The 16,093-nt window shown below is 32.5% G+C and overlaps 1 protein-coding gene across 2 annotated transcripts in view; it reads left to right on the top strand.

Moving 5' to 3' along the window:
- The window catches only part of LOC127730477 (secretin receptor-like), a 131,885-nt gene that overhangs the window by 79,401 nt on the left and 36,391 nt on the right, over nucleotides 1-16,093 (top strand). For both annotated transcript variants that reach the window (XM_052238903.1, XM_052238904.1), the window contains exon 3: nucleotides 10,296-10,354. In XM_052238903.1, coding sequence (XP_052094863.1) covers nucleotides 10,301-10,354 — 54 coding nt within the window. In that variant the 5' untranslated portion in view covers nucleotides 10,296-10,300. The remainder of the gene's footprint in view (nucleotides 1-10,295; nucleotides 10,355-16,093) is intronic.

The raw sequence follows: 16,093 nt of genomic DNA, 5'->3' as shown, positions 1-16,093 counted from the left end.
AAAAAAGAAACCCACGTAACATCCCTACATAAAAGGTTTAAATGGGGGAAAACGCCACATCGTTTTTTTTTCCCTTGTAAATTTTAACGTAAAGGTCAAGAGTTATTGAGATAAACGTGGACCACTCTATTTTGATTTTGTAAAAGAATAACTTTTTATTGCATTAATTCGACTCTTATTTTATGTAGTTGTAGATGTTAAATAACAATGGGTATTGCTCATTGTTGAAGACCGTGATATTAGAAAAGAATGGGTATTGCTCATTGTTGAAGGTCGTACGGTGACCTAAATATGTTAAATCCTACGTCATTGGTTCTCTGGTGGAAATCTGTCTCAATTGGTTAAAAACAAAACTTTACGACAAAAGAGATGACTTCAGCTTCTCAATTGTGAACTTCCCAGTTCTATATAGCAACATTCCAGCAGCACCTGCATACGGAGTATATATCTCCCAGTTGATAAGATATTTCCGGGCTTGTTTTTCCTCCCATGATTTCCTTGAAAAAGGGTTGCTGCTCACTAGGAAGCTATTAAACCAAGAGTTCCAAGTGGTGAAGTTGAAATCGTCCTTTCGTAAATTTTACGGACGCCATCACAAGTTGGTTGACCGTTATGGAATATCCGTTTCACAGATGACAACGGATATGTTCCAATTGTCGTAACTACAATCTCGTCCCCTTTTCCCCGAATGTGACCTACCGAATTAGACTTATCACCGGATTTGTACTTACATGAGCAACACGATGGATGCCACATGTGGAGCAGGATCTGCTTACCCTTACGTAGCACCTGAGATCGCCCCCAGTTTTTGGTGGGATTCGTGTTGCTCAGTCTTTAGTTTTCTATGTTGTGTTTTGTGTACTGTTGTTTGTTTGTCTTTTCTTTATAGCCATGGCGTTGTCGGTTTATTTTCGACTTGTGAGTTTGAATGTTCCTTTTGTATCCTTCGCCTCTCTTTTAGCAATCATACCACATCTTTTTTATTTTCATATGGGGTTTGAAATGCTTTCTGTGCTTAGAAAGGATATGTATTTTCATTGATAACATATGGAAGGGATTTTGATGAATTTGATAATTTTGTCAACTCTAAGGATCATATTCCTTTTGCTGCAAGGTGTGAGCTTTTATTTGATAATGCAAACACTGCTGCTCCTTTGATCTTGCATTGTTTAGTATTCAAGGGATATACTAGGTCAAAATTATTCAAAATTAGAATTAACGTTATGTTTTTGTATTTGCGTTTATATATCACAATGCATAAATGTTTAGAAGATAAGATAACTGTAAAATAGGCTTTAACATGTATTTATTTGTCAATTTGATCCCTCTCTTCTTTTTCTGTTCGTTAATGTTCCATTTGAGATAAACAGTTTTGATATGTATGTAAACTGTCGTGTTATACTTTGGTTTTGACAAGGTACTTTTAATTATAAAAAGAAGATGTGGTAAGATTGCCAATGAGACAACTCTCCACAAGACACCAAATGACACAGAAATTAACAACTATAGGTCACCGTATGGCCTTCAACAATGAGCAAAGCCCATTAAGTACGTTTTCAAGTTTGACTAATCAAGTTCATGATGTACATCTTTGACACTGAAGAGTGGAAAGTTTTAAACAATATCAGAGTTTAACAGAAATGATAAGTAAGGGGACAATTTCGTTTCAACATCCATTGAATACGTTTGTCTTGTTAAGATGAAATTAGTTTTCGATATGTTGATATTTTTCATTTGTAGGAAGCATTGCATAATATGCTAATTTTTAAAGATAAATACATTTGCTTCTTATCAAATCTGAACTTTTCTAAATTAGGTATTATTTTATTTTTCTTTCAAATTTGTTTAGATTAGAATAAAACTTCTGAATAAAGCTCAGGTGTAATTTGTTTAAACACTTTTATCGGGAAAAGGGATGTAGTTAACGTGGATAGAGATGTAATTTACGTCTTGTATATTAAGTTTATTGTCACTGAATGCGAAAACACAAGCTTGTCAATCAAGAATTCTGTATAAAAAGTTTAAGTCATCAATTCGAAAATTGCACAGTATAAAGCCGTTCAAATGTCTGTGTCAATTTATGACATTTTTTTCTGTTCTGAAGTGTGTTGCATTCTACATTTGTTTCTAGTAAGTGACATATTCTGGATTTTTATTACCAGTTACTCAACGGTTTGATGTGCAAATGCAGAACAGGTTCTTGTACTTTTGGAGTATCAGAAAATAACTATGAATAAAAGGAGATACTGGGTATACGTCACTGATAGATAACAGTATGCCGTCCTACACTCTAATATAGATGATCAACGTCATAAACATTACCGGAAGACATTTTTGAGCAAGGCCCAAAATCAATTAATACAGAAAGCAGATAAAAACAAAAGAAACGGTTTAGTCCTATTAGTAAATCAAGTCAGATATAAAGTACAGAACTGATGTTCATGCTATAAACATGATAAAATACAGATGAAATCATTGAGCAAAACAATAAAATTATTATTGTTATTTAATCAATTAATCTGTTATAAGTAAACAAAGAAAGATTCGAAAGACAATTCCTGAGATTGAACGAACTATTTCAATCATTGGTATTAAATTTTTAATAACAGTGAAATTTATACAAAAAAAGTGGTCAAAACTTTTTTCAATCATATTGCAAGTGCAGAGATTTATTGTGGGATAAGATTTTACCTAAACTTTAGGAATTTATCTACAGACGTATTTCACACCCAGCTTTTTACTGTAATTTAAATCATTACGATCACAACTTTAAACATTGTACTTAAAATAAACCACTGACACGTCACTGCAAACTCTCTCTTACCAAACCAATGAGAAATTAGCACTCAATAAGAAGGGGTCAACGGAACATTATAATCCCGATTTTAGTGGAGTTCATATTTCTTGAAATTTTCTGTTCTATATATTCTTTTAATGCATGCTTTTTGGTGGCTTTGTCTATTCCATCTCTAATTTCCGCTTGCAACGACTCACCCTCTGTATGCTGATGAGACATCAAATCAAAATATACGTTACATGCACACTGTGTGTGTATATTGCACTAATCTTGGTTTAACCATAAATGTATATATATATGCATATACATCTTTATGATTAAACTTAGGGTAACGGTTGAAACATTTTTGGACAAGGATACATGCATTGTCCAGTAATTGTGGGCTTTCAGTTAAAGGATATCGTTTTCAATAACCATACTACACCCAACATCATGACAGTTGTTACAAAGCTGCTTGTCAATTTCAACTTTATTTTGAATTAGGATTAATAAATCTGAGTATATGTAGTAGCCCCTTTTGTTGTTTATACAACATTGTCATTTATTTATGACAATGTCATTCGATGTGTTTGAGCATCACCGCTCTTCAACACTTTGTACATTTGATACCAATGACCGTTTATCCCGCCTTCTTAAATTGCTTGAAAATCGTATTTTGAACGTCATATTGGGACACTTTACATGGATTCCAAATAAATCTATTAAATTAAAATAATTTTCAGTAGAAAATCAAAATAAACTTCTTTTTCCATTTCAAAACAAGTAATGCATTTTTCAAGACGTTTAGTCAAACATTTTATTTTTTTTAAAATGCATCCTCTTCCAAAAAAGGAAAAAAATCGGTGCATAAGAAAGAAAATTTCGGCATGATATATATAGTACCGATGTTTCAAATACTAATTAACTGTGAAAGATATTCTGGAGTCGTAAACATGATTTATGAGATCCATTGATTTTATTTTAATATGAAAACAGAGGAGTGATCAGGAGTGTGTATGAATATAAGATTACATTGTACTTGCTTGAAAATATTGCGTATAAGGTATAAAACCACTAATTCATAGCCCCATTGCTTTCTATGTTAAATTCTGCCATTTCAAGCATTAATGGCTACTTTGTTTTACGTTCAAATAAAGTGGCAGTCATAGCAGGTCAAAACTATACCTTATTCTGACTTGTGTTGAAAAATTCAACATACCTTTAATTGCATATTAGAGCGTACTGGTTCCCGGAAGTTAAATAGTACAAAAACAGGTACTTCTGATCTGAACAACAGGGTAAATGTGCCCTCCTATTATAATTGTTTATACTTTTTTATTATTCAAAAGAAACTTTCAGCAAGAGTTCTACAGTGAACCAAAGTCACCAAGCTTTCATTTGATACCAAAATTACCCAAATATTGCACCTATTGACAAAGATACAGCTTTGCGTAGGAACTATTTTTTTAAAAATATGTACTACTTTCTTGTATGTTCTTTCCGACTGGGCCCGAATTAGTGGTTCTATACCATAAGGGGAAAGTTCTCTTTTGCAATAAAAGTCAGTAAAAACGTGCCTCTCTTTCTTTGTCAATTGAAATTTATACATTTTCGCCACGTGCGTGAATATACTTTTGTAAAAGAGGCAATGCATTTCACACACTAGTCTTAAATGTTATTCTTTTTAAAAACTCACGATGTCTTTTATGAACAAAAAAAAAACAAAACGTTTTCGTCGGATATTCTTCGGTGCTAAAAGATGCGGACAGTTTCCCCTTTATTTTGTTTAACTTGCAAGCTAAATATCTAAAATTTTGCATCGCTAACCAAATTTAATTAGTTTGACTGCTTATTGCGGTATGGGATTTGCTCATTGATGAAAGCCGAACGATGACCTATAGTTGCTATAACATCTACGTTTTTTTATCGGATATTTTTACGTTGAATGCAAACGATATGAACCTACGAAGTCTAATATTATAGGACTAGGGGTGGAGTGAATTTTTTTTATATTACAACTAAATATACACAATTGAGTTTGAATCAAGTTGTAATAACAGGAAAATTCTATATGGATAATATTTTTATTCAAATGATACATACATTGTACCTCGAACCCTTAAATTTTCATTTCTCTGTAGAACCTACATTGTTTAAGTCGGTGCTATTTTATCCACCAGCAACATATGTTCACAAAACAAAACTTCGGGTACACGAGGAGACCTTCTTGCTTTAAGATGGTTCACATTTTCTTTATTGTGAGCGCTAGAGCTAGTTTCGACCTTGGCGTCTTATTTTCAAAATTACTTCGTTGATGAACTTATCACTACAAAGTACTTGCAAAATCTTCGTTCCCGTGAAAATTAAGAGTTGTTTAAATTTCTAATTTCATCAAGGTCTCTTCCGTGGAACTGTCTGACGGGCTTCAAAGTCGACAGGATTAGAGGTAAATGTATTCAGGTTAATTTAAGTTCTGTGGTACAATGGGGAAATGTCTGGTTAAAATGTATCTTATCTTTGATGAGCCGCATTAGCATCCCTATAAAGTAAGACAGTCCGTGCGTGACCCATGACATACGATATTTTATGATTTCATTGGCTATTTTCTAGCAAAATCCAGACTATACCTACCGGTATATCAATTAACGTGTCTGAAGACGAATTTGTGTAAAATATGTTTGTTTCATTTTAATCTCTGAAATTTTAAATAAACTGAACTCTGGAACAGATCTTTTCGGGACGTCGGATTGGGCTTATATTTTTGTGTGAATTCGGTATTTACATTTATTGGGACTTGGGAATCAATGATTTATTTTTCGGTATCCAGCATAAAATGCTTTTTTTTCGGGATTTCGGTATTCAGCGTTTGTTTTCCCCCCCGGAAATTCGGGATGACATCCCTCCTACCCCCCTCTCTCTCTTAAGTAAGCAATGTTGAGGAAAAAGGAAAATCATCCTGTATGAGAATTTGAATTTGTTAAATATTTGCATTTCTTATAAAATCACATAACCTGCAGATTTTTTGCATTTTTTTATGAGGAATGACTACAAAATAGGGGTGTATACGACTACCCAAACTTAATCTACAATTCATGTTCGTTACTCAACACTTTTAATTCGTCTTATGGGAGAGGAATTTGTAAAAGTGAAAATTCACTTGTTTTCCAATCCCAATAAAATTGTCATTTTGTAATGTTTACGTTATTATTATTTTCAAAATAAAATATTGTTTACACGAACACTTTTAATACTGAAACAATAGAGATATCAATATTTTTTTCTTCAAATATCAAATACTGGTTCCCAACTAAATGTCTAAATATATCTGGAATATTTTCCCTCATATTGACTGCTATCTGAAGTCAGTTCATAGTATCCTAGGATCCTGGCCCACTGCTCGACAGTAGGAGAAGTATTAGATTGTGTCAGGACGCCAGGCTAAGTTCATACAACCTCAGTTTAATATAGGCGTGGCAATCCATCACATTTATTCAATCAATTGTCCTTTATGATAAAGATTGGCGTACGATTGTAGTCGAAACAATGTAATTTATATAATGACTTTGTAATAATTTCAGGACACAGTTACATTAATATCAAAAGGTTAATATCAAAAGGTAATGTACTTTATTGTGGTAGCTGTGGACTACTAGTTCAAAATAAAATTGATTTCGACAAGTTGCTTTGTAACCACTGTCATGATGTTGGGTGTATCTAAAATATGCAGCTGGAATGACCCCAAAACCATTTCTTACATGCAATATAAAATAAATTTCAAATTGAATATCAATGTTATTTTTTATGTTATCATGAGGCGACAGTTTGAACTGTCTTCTCATCATTTCCAGATTAAATTTTTTATGGTGCACTTGTACATTTAATAATCCAAGTAAATAGCTATCCGCCCTTTGATTTATCAGAATAAAAGGCACAATACGCGTTGTTATAAGTTCATGTAAATCCTCAGTGAATAAGTTTAGTACAGAAATAATTGATATTAAAGTAGCGACATTTATCCAATGAAATCAATGAGATAAAATAGACGATAACCAGTTTCTGATTGAAGACCAAATTGCAAGTGACAAACGTATTTGTGTAATGTTAACATCGTCAAGTAAAACGGACACTTTGTAACACCGTATCATCCTGATCTTAATTTCAAGTTATCTCTCCGAATTACATTCAAAGTATGCCTATTCTTATTTCTAATGCAAGCCATGCGATGTAAGGTTACATCTAGTAAGCAAGGGATCAGAAAGTGTCTTTAATCATGTTGAAAGCTAGACAGACAAAAATATTTCAAGATACCTAAGGTGATAAGAACCGTCAATCAGAAAGAGACGACTGCAACATAATTCGAAAAAGGCAATAACTATATACCAATGAATAGCTTAAACATAACACATACCGAAACAAGGAAAACCCCTGAAAATTCTAAATATTAGGACTAAATGTATTTGTCTTAGGGAGCTACCATTTGATTTTTATGGGGGGCTAGGATGAAAAATTTTGTCCTGCCTTTTTATTTTTCCCTCTATTCGGTCTTATTTGAAATAGTTGATATTTTCTATCGAAGTCTAACTTATACTTCCGTTATAAGACTTGTATTTTGTGGCATTGGGTCGATTACACAGATTGATAGGGTTGAGCATCTCTATTTTTTTAAATTTTTGAACATGTATCATAATTCATTTTGCTTGTACACTCTTAAACAGAAACATTAATGCCTTTTTTATATTCTGAACTGTGATCTGAATTTTAATAATTGATATTTTCCTTCAGCACTCAATTTTTGTCAAAGCTGCTAGTTGTATTCAATCATTATAATATTATTTTGTTAGTATTGATGATTTTGTTATTTATTAAACTGTTATTTACAGTTATCGGCTTTTCCTGTACTGGTTTTATTGTATATTATTGTGGGCACTTTTTGTTAGTCTATAGATCGAGATTAGAATGGGGAGGATTTAGATCTCAAAATTTTGTTTTACCCTGCCATATGTTTATATGCCTGTCCAAAGTCTGAAACTTCGTCTGTTGTTGTTTCATGTCATCTCTTAATGTGTTTGGATATTTTGGTGTGTAAGATGACAAATCTATGACAGTTTTTGTTAATTCATTCATGTTTGTTCAGACTCAATGCGATAGTAGATGTAACAGCTTGGCATATTATAAAGACGTCACTCTGTCTAAAATTGTTGAAAAGTATATGTTAGCCTCTAAATGTCTTTTGGTTATTTGCATATCATTGACGTATGCACACATCTCATTCTATTCATTCTAATAACATCTATATAACATCATAGGATGAAACAATTTATATTGTAAACTGTCAAGTATTACATCAGAGTTTAGTCTGCCAGTATGTACGTTCGCTGCATAAACATGTATTTAACTCGACCAAGACGACTCAGTGCCAATGTTTGGAAATTTATATGTACAGATCATACAATGTACGGCCATAAACTGTCTATGGTCAACTGGATATCGAAGTTGCATCTTTATTTTTTGTAAAAATTGCAATTGTTATTGGCTGAGATAATGAAATCAATAAATCCGAAATATTGACTACGTAGGGATAAACATTCCAACATCAGTGGTACGTGTATCGACTCACTGGAAGTAGATTAAATCTCACAATTTCTGTCTGGTGTCAGGCTGTATTTTGTTTTTTTTATCATGTTGTTGTCCGTCTTTCTTCGACTCTTTGTGAGTTTTGGATGACCCTAGATATCATCTCTGTCTTTAAAAGCATTTCTATTGTTGTTGAACTTCTCTTTCGGGGCTATAGTCTCATTGACATTTACCTTACATGATATTTTAAATTTGAATATTGCAAGTAACGATACAAACTTTAAAGGTACCATATAGGTATGGCCTTTACTTGTACATTTAAACCATTTGCATCGAGTGCAGAAGACAGAAGGTGTTCCAGAAACACAAACTCAGTATCATACATTTAGAGGTATTCCCGTTACAGTGTGGACATCCGTAGTACTTTTGTTGTTTATAATATTGAATCATTTACCTTTAACTTGTTTGTCGTCGGCTATCGATAACAATGCTTTTGCGCTCACGCAGTCTGACAGAGGCCCTCCAGTGGGGATTTAGATAAACACTTGTTACACATTTCGATACATAAAATGAAATTGTTGATCAAAACATAAAAAAACGCAAGTAAAGAACGTTTAAGTATTCAATATTAATCAAAACACAAAGGTTGTTCCTGTACTAGTATTTCGAATTATTTTAGTCAGGCGTTGAGAACCTTAAGTGACCCCACAGTTTAAATGTCTATAATAAATACGACATGATAAGTGGGCGTTACAGACGAACGTTCACTTAATTTAACCCAGTCAATGGGAGACTTGAGCGCGCCAAAAAATGGTCTCGTCCACACTGTTATGAAAACGATACTATTTATAATGTGTTAATTTGTATACCAAACTTTTGCCTCCAACAACTAAAATTCTTTAAATCTAAATTTCAAAGTTTTCAGATAAAAAAAAAGAAGAAGAAAACAAAATGAAAAAATATCATGCAAGATTTCAGACATTAAATTTCAAATATTTTTTTTCGAGCTCTGTTTCAGTTTATCATCCCTACGTCATTTCCTTCCATAATAAAAAAAAAGTCGACAAATGCAGACGTAACGAATGAGAATGAGAATGTCAGAATGTTTGATATATTCTTCCCATGTACTTTATTTCTGCTAAATACATTCATGAATAGAATTAGCATTCATGTTACACTTGGATTGAAAATCAAAAATCTCGTCAGTTTTGACATTAAAAGCAGCGTGGGAGGAGAAGTTCAAGTAAAATTTCCAGTATCCTGATATTTTTTAACCCTAAGTTCATTCATTTAATAAAAGTGTTATGAACTGCCTGTTTCTGTATTTTCCTAACTATTTTCTTTAATGAAGTTGGTTAATAAAAGTATCAATATATGGCCTTTTCCACATTGGCCCTGTAACATGCCCTTGGTATTTCAATAATGTCCTCGGAAGGCTGCAATGGCCCTCGGCGTTGCCTCAAGCCATTACAACAATCCTTGGTCATTATTAATACCTCGGGCATGTTACAGGGCCAATATAGAAAAGGCCATACATTAATACTATAGTATTTTCAAGTAAATTGTACAGTACATTACGTTGTTCAGAAACTGTTCAATCAAAAGCTAATGCTGATTAACAGTAAACTCGTCAGTGCCGTTGATAGATGCACTTTATGTACTAAATGTATATTAATAAAGGTAATATGAGTTCTTTGTTAGTCATCATTTTACTTGTCGTGTGACCAAGTTAGAATTTGATGTTAAAAGGGGGTTGTAATGATGTCCCTGTCTGTCCCATGAATCCCCCTAGTTTCAATATATTTATATAAATATAGTAAGACATAAATGTCATCTTGAAAATTATAGAAAGTTTCTTATTTTTGTTTTCAACTGAATGTTTGTATACACTACACGCTTTTTGTTTTAAATCTTGCAATAATAATAAATTAAATCTTTGTTTCAGGTGCAATGAGTCTACAGTTAGCATGTGTTGTCTTACTGTTGTCTACAGAAACAATGGGGGTAAGCTATGGATATCTTTGTTTTATACAGTATCAATATTAAACTATTCGTTCAGTCAATATAAGTACACTAAACTTGTAGAAGGCCATTCGCCGTTGAATGAACGCACACCAGTGAATATTGATATATTGATAAGTGGGAAATTATTTCCTGAGAATCGATAAAAAATGTCCAAAGAAAGATAACTCATCAGTGAACAGAAATAACTGGCGATAAAGGTCTCAAAATTAATTAAGATGTACACGTTAAGCCTAGTGGTGGACCATGATGGGTGAATGATTGGGATTGCCACGTTTTGTGCATGCATATTTAGACAAAAAGGAAAAAGAACATTATGTTGTACTCTATTCCTGTTCATGCCATTTTGGTTTCAAAAATTATTTCATAGGTCACTTTCAATAAAGTCTGTATATTAATATCAAGGAACACGCACTTGTCACATTGTTCTAAGATTAAAAATGAATTGCAGCTATATTAACAAACATCTGCATTACAGGGAGTTAATAGTCCTCAAATTGCGTCTGCTTTGAAAAAGAATCAACGGAAAATATTGTGTTGAAAAGTCAAGGACTTGGTGTCTTTCTTCACAGACACAAATAATGTTTCCAATAAGAATTCCCACGTATATATTTTCGACTACCACTGACTATATACAAAAGATTGCATTTTATTTCTATGTAAATCTGTGAAACACTTTTTTATGATAGCAATAGTAATCATATAATAACCTTACTATACTGTATAATGTACTTCATCATCTTATATTTTCACATTTTTTTTTTTGGCTTACCAGTATGGAAACAAAATTTAATAATTTTGACTTGACGTTAGCGAAATTGGTTTTTATAAGAGTCCTGTTCTAATTTGCTTATCCCAGATTTGAATTGTTATGCAATTTGTGCTTTGTATAAATCCTTGTGCATGACGAATTTATATTAAAATGTTTACACTTAGGTTTCCATCATGTATTGGCTTTCTGAATTACGTCGTACACATAAACCCGTATAAATTTCGATTATATCGTTTCATTAATGATCAATGAAACGTAATTAAGCTCTAAGTCTAAGACGGAATGAGTGAGAAACTATGCTTTCTTGTTGAAATATCTTCATGGTTGGAAGTTGCATTGTTTATCTGATTTCAATATTATGTTTGTTCTTATTATCAAAATTTTGGCACGAATTGACACGTTGTTCTTGTAGTATAAACCCCAAACTAGTGTTGTATATGTAGGAACGTATTAAGATTTTATCTTTCTGGAAAAAAATACCCTAATCTCATTGTTAGCTGTACAAATATACCATTTGAAAATGATGGCGTTAATGTTTATGGATCGGTGACTATTGCAATATAATTCTACCCACACAGAAAGATGTAGGGCCAAATTTCCCCAAAATTATATTACATATGAAGATTATTTCTCGAAAGTATTTCCATCGTTACTTAAACTCCGAATCACAGTATCATGTTACCAATTTATAATTGGCCAATGGTTCAATTCTGCAATTTTGATCGACTTGGGCAAAGTTTGAGTGATCATTCGGAAAGTGTTAGAGGAAGGACATTATTAACAAAAACCCAAAATACTCCTGTACGTGATTATATATTATGTCTTTCATATAAATTTGACTAAATTAGATCAAAGATGTCCTTCGATGCCATTTTGACAAAAACGTGTATAATTTGCTATGTAGTCTTTGACAGCAATATGTAGCACTTAAAAGCATTTTTAAGTATGTAAAATTGCAGAAAATTTTATTGAGTATATTGTGTATACCTTTTAACATTCGAACTCCATAGGATTCTAACACTTCATTTATTTTACCATGTAAATGATACATATACATGAGAAATTGGTCATACCTCTTTTAGCGACACAGCCTTTCGATAAATTTGGATATCAGTACATATTTATTTTTAACAACATTTAACCCAAAAAGTATACCCGGATAAAGAATGTTGTCAAGTTAATTGGAATGGGATACATTTCTCTTTGCTATTCCTAACTGCTATTACTACATGAGGAAACTAATGCAAGGACCAGCTTGTTTAAAATCTGTTCCTTTTGATAATCAGATATAGATTTTTTTTCTTCTAAATATCCCTTTTCTTCTGGATCATGATATACTTTAAATGAATCAAATATAAACGGTTGCTGGTATCCTATTTGGGGACATGAAATTCATCGTTCTCATTTAATAACAAACAGGTCTAATTTCTCATCCCTTTTGTTAACTTCTCTTTCCTTGAGGTTGATGTTTCGCTTGCTTCCTTCTTATTTGGCAGTTGGGTAACTATGCACATTTTTCAGTTGCGTCTTATTACGAACTATGGAATCTAGGAGTTTTGTCAAAATAATATTCATAAATTTTACTAGATTTAGAAATTGTTATGGAAGTATGAATCCAGCTTTAGGCCTTGTATGATTTCAGAGTAAGTAATTTATGGTGATGTCATTAAAAGAAAACCAATGTAAGATTGTCATTTGAATCTTTTTATGATTGGCTAGATAAATCTAAATTGATAATGTTTACATGTAGTTGTATTAAAATAGTTCTGTATACGAAGGGATTGGTGGTTTTTGGTAGGGGGTCACATAGCCACAAAATAAACTTCCACTTGTTCATGCGTTGTTTTTTTGTTTATTTGGAATTTGATGTTTATGTCTAAATATTTGGTCTCATCTGTTGAATGCATTCACAAGTCAATTCATGTCGATTTAAAGGTTGTCATACGGTCTGAGTCAGTGGCAATCGTTGGAATATACTTTTTCGGTTTTTATACATCAATGGCTTTAAAATATTCCGTTAGAGCGTACCTGATGAAAGTAAACCTAGAAAAGTGCTTCGGACGCATAAAAGTTATAAAATGTTGTTTTCGGTTTGTTTTTTTTTTAGACCAAAGTATTATATATTTAGTGTCCTTTTTTCTGAATTGATTAACCTATGTTTTTGCAATGCTGTTTATTTACCTTTACCCAATATCTACCTTAGTCATACATTGTTGATATCTACCTTAGTCATACATTGTTGATATCTACCTTAGTCATACATTGTTGATATCTACCTTAGTCATACATTGTTGATATCTACCTTAGTCATACATTGTTGATATCTACCTTAGTCATACATTGTTGATATCTACCTTAGTCATACATTGTTGATATCTACCTTAGTCATACATTGTTGATATCTACCTTAGTCATACATTGTTGAATTTACGTTTTCAATAAAATCAACAATACATTTATATAAATTTCTATCTGTCTGCAATTATAACAATGTATTTAGATATGTTTTAACGCTGAAGAATCGCCGTATTCTAAAATTGCATAGTTTAAAAAGGATTATTATATAAGGTTGGTATGACGTTTACGTTTACAAATTCTCTTATTCGATATTTAGTTCTATTGAAATGCCTACATATATTTAGAAGATTACTGAAGCAGCGCCCTCGTATAGTTTCAAATATTAAAAAACTCAAAGTGACATTGCAAAAACAAGACAACTGTCCAACGACCAGAACGGATTTACAATATAACACAAAACAATCATGACAATAAACATTTCAATTAACGACATACAAAGTGAATCGGATGAAATTCATGAGTCATATCATGTGCTACAGAAGTACTATCATAGTCTACTGAGTATAATATTGCCGTCATTAATGTCAGTAGTCATTGAACTCCGATAAGCATTAAGGAAGACTCCAACCGTATATTGAATATGCATAATAAATGTAGAACTACCATTTCTAATAATGAATCTATCGGAATATTTCTTTTGATACTATAGTATATATTTGACACAAGAATACTTCTAAAATTAGTGAAACAACACATGTACTTTATGCCGCTATGGCTGATTACAAACTACTTCCCTAATGCCGTCCGGCTTTTATTTTGCTATTGAAATGTTTTTGAAATTTGGATTTCAAATTCCACACTTTGTCGAGTAAATTAAGGTGAAATCTATAAAATTCATTAGTTCGAATATCAAAGATCATGTTGCAACTGCGATACGAACTACGCTCTTATGGCAAAGTTTCCTTGCAATGCATTTATATTTCCAAAGAACATATTCAAGCTAACGTGCGTGATTTTTTTTAATCCATGATGATTACAAATTACATACAAAGAATGTTCTTCTTTACAATTGACAATGTTGCATTTCGATGATTTATAAAAAAAAAATTAGATATATTAGCATTTCTTTTGTATATTAGATATACAGTAGAGGGAAATCATATTGCCTAAAAATTTTAGGTATTTAAATCTACTATAGGATTAAACGCCTTTTTAAAGGAATGTATTGGTGAATAAACTCGACCAATTCACTCACAAACAAATAAAAGTCCGAAGGACTTTTATGATATGTTTGTGAGTGACTTGGTACAGTTTATACACCAATAAATTCCTTTAATAAGGCGTTTAATCCTATAATTCTTTAAGATTGGAGATAAGGAATTTATTTTTCCACACTCGCAACCTCTATCACACATAAATTGTATACTTGTGTCGATCATTGAATAGACCTGGCGCATGAATATATTTGTTGGTTAACGCAAAAATATATGCTCCATGAAATTTGCAATCTGATAAAAAATAAACTACAAAAACTCTTATTATCATTCAAACTAATATTTTATGTTTATTATTTAATTTAACTATTAAGACCTATTAACGCGAATTGAAAATAAATTTTGTTAACGTCGATCCGGATTGTGTCATTATCGCCGCCATCTTGTTTACTTTGTTTACGAAAAGAAGTTCGGTCAACGTCGTCTATCGAAAAATAAACAACGTCAAGAACAACTACCGAAAGTCATCTCAACCAATCATATCAACTAGTGGCGGATCCAGAACTTTTCATAAGTGGGGGCCCGCTGACTTACCTAAAGGGGGGGGGGGGGGCCCGCTCCAGTCATGCTTCAGTGATTCCCTTTATAATCAACCAAATTTTTCCCACGAAAGGGGGGGCCCGGGCCCCCCAGGCCCCCCCCTGGATCCGCCTATGTCAACGTATTCTCTAATATGCAAATCATATAAGAATTATTGTAACATATGCTAAGTAAATCAATATAAAAAGCCATACCACATGGTCGGCTATAAAAGGCCCCGAAATGACGAATTTAAAACAATTAAAACGAGAATGGTAACGGCCTGATTTATGTAAAATCAATGAGCGAAATACATATAGGATATACAGAAACAAATGACAACTACTGAAGTACAGGCTCCTGACTTGGGATCGATACAAAGCAGAAAAAAGTAACAAAAACACAGACCGGACGTAGCAGGGTATTTATACATCCCTACAACAAAAAAGACACAAAGTACAGATGTAAGAGTACTCGTAGTTACTGACAACTAGTTCAAAGCCAATAAAAACTAATAAAAAAATCATGTATCTAAGACTAAAGTATCAATCAGCACACATCCAACATCCAATGGATTTAGTGTCAAGACGTCATTAACAGTCGGAGAAAAATATGACCTTGTGCAATGCCAAAAATACAGGTATCGACAGATCAAAGAACCGTGAATGTGCATATGCATATTTATCATATATTTAGTAGTAAATACAGTAGTTTTGAATATTTGATAAATAGCCTGCTGTTTAATCCGTATCGCTCAACTTTGATGTGCACCCTTTATCACACCCCATTATCATACCCCTACCCTTGAAGTCCATGTTTTAATTAATGCAAGCTTCTCAAGAAATATTTTTCCTCAAT

Source organism: Mytilus californianus, unplaced genomic scaffold (assembly GCF_021869535.1).
Source record: "Mytilus californianus isolate M0D057914Y unplaced genomic scaffold, xbMytCali1.0.p SCAF_2, whole genome shotgun sequence".
Lineage (NCBI taxonomy): Eukaryota > Metazoa > Mollusca > Bivalvia > Mytilida > Mytilidae > Mytilus > Mytilus californianus.
Note: the sequence above shows the minus strand (reverse complement) of the source record. Positions and strands in the feature narration are given on the sequence as shown.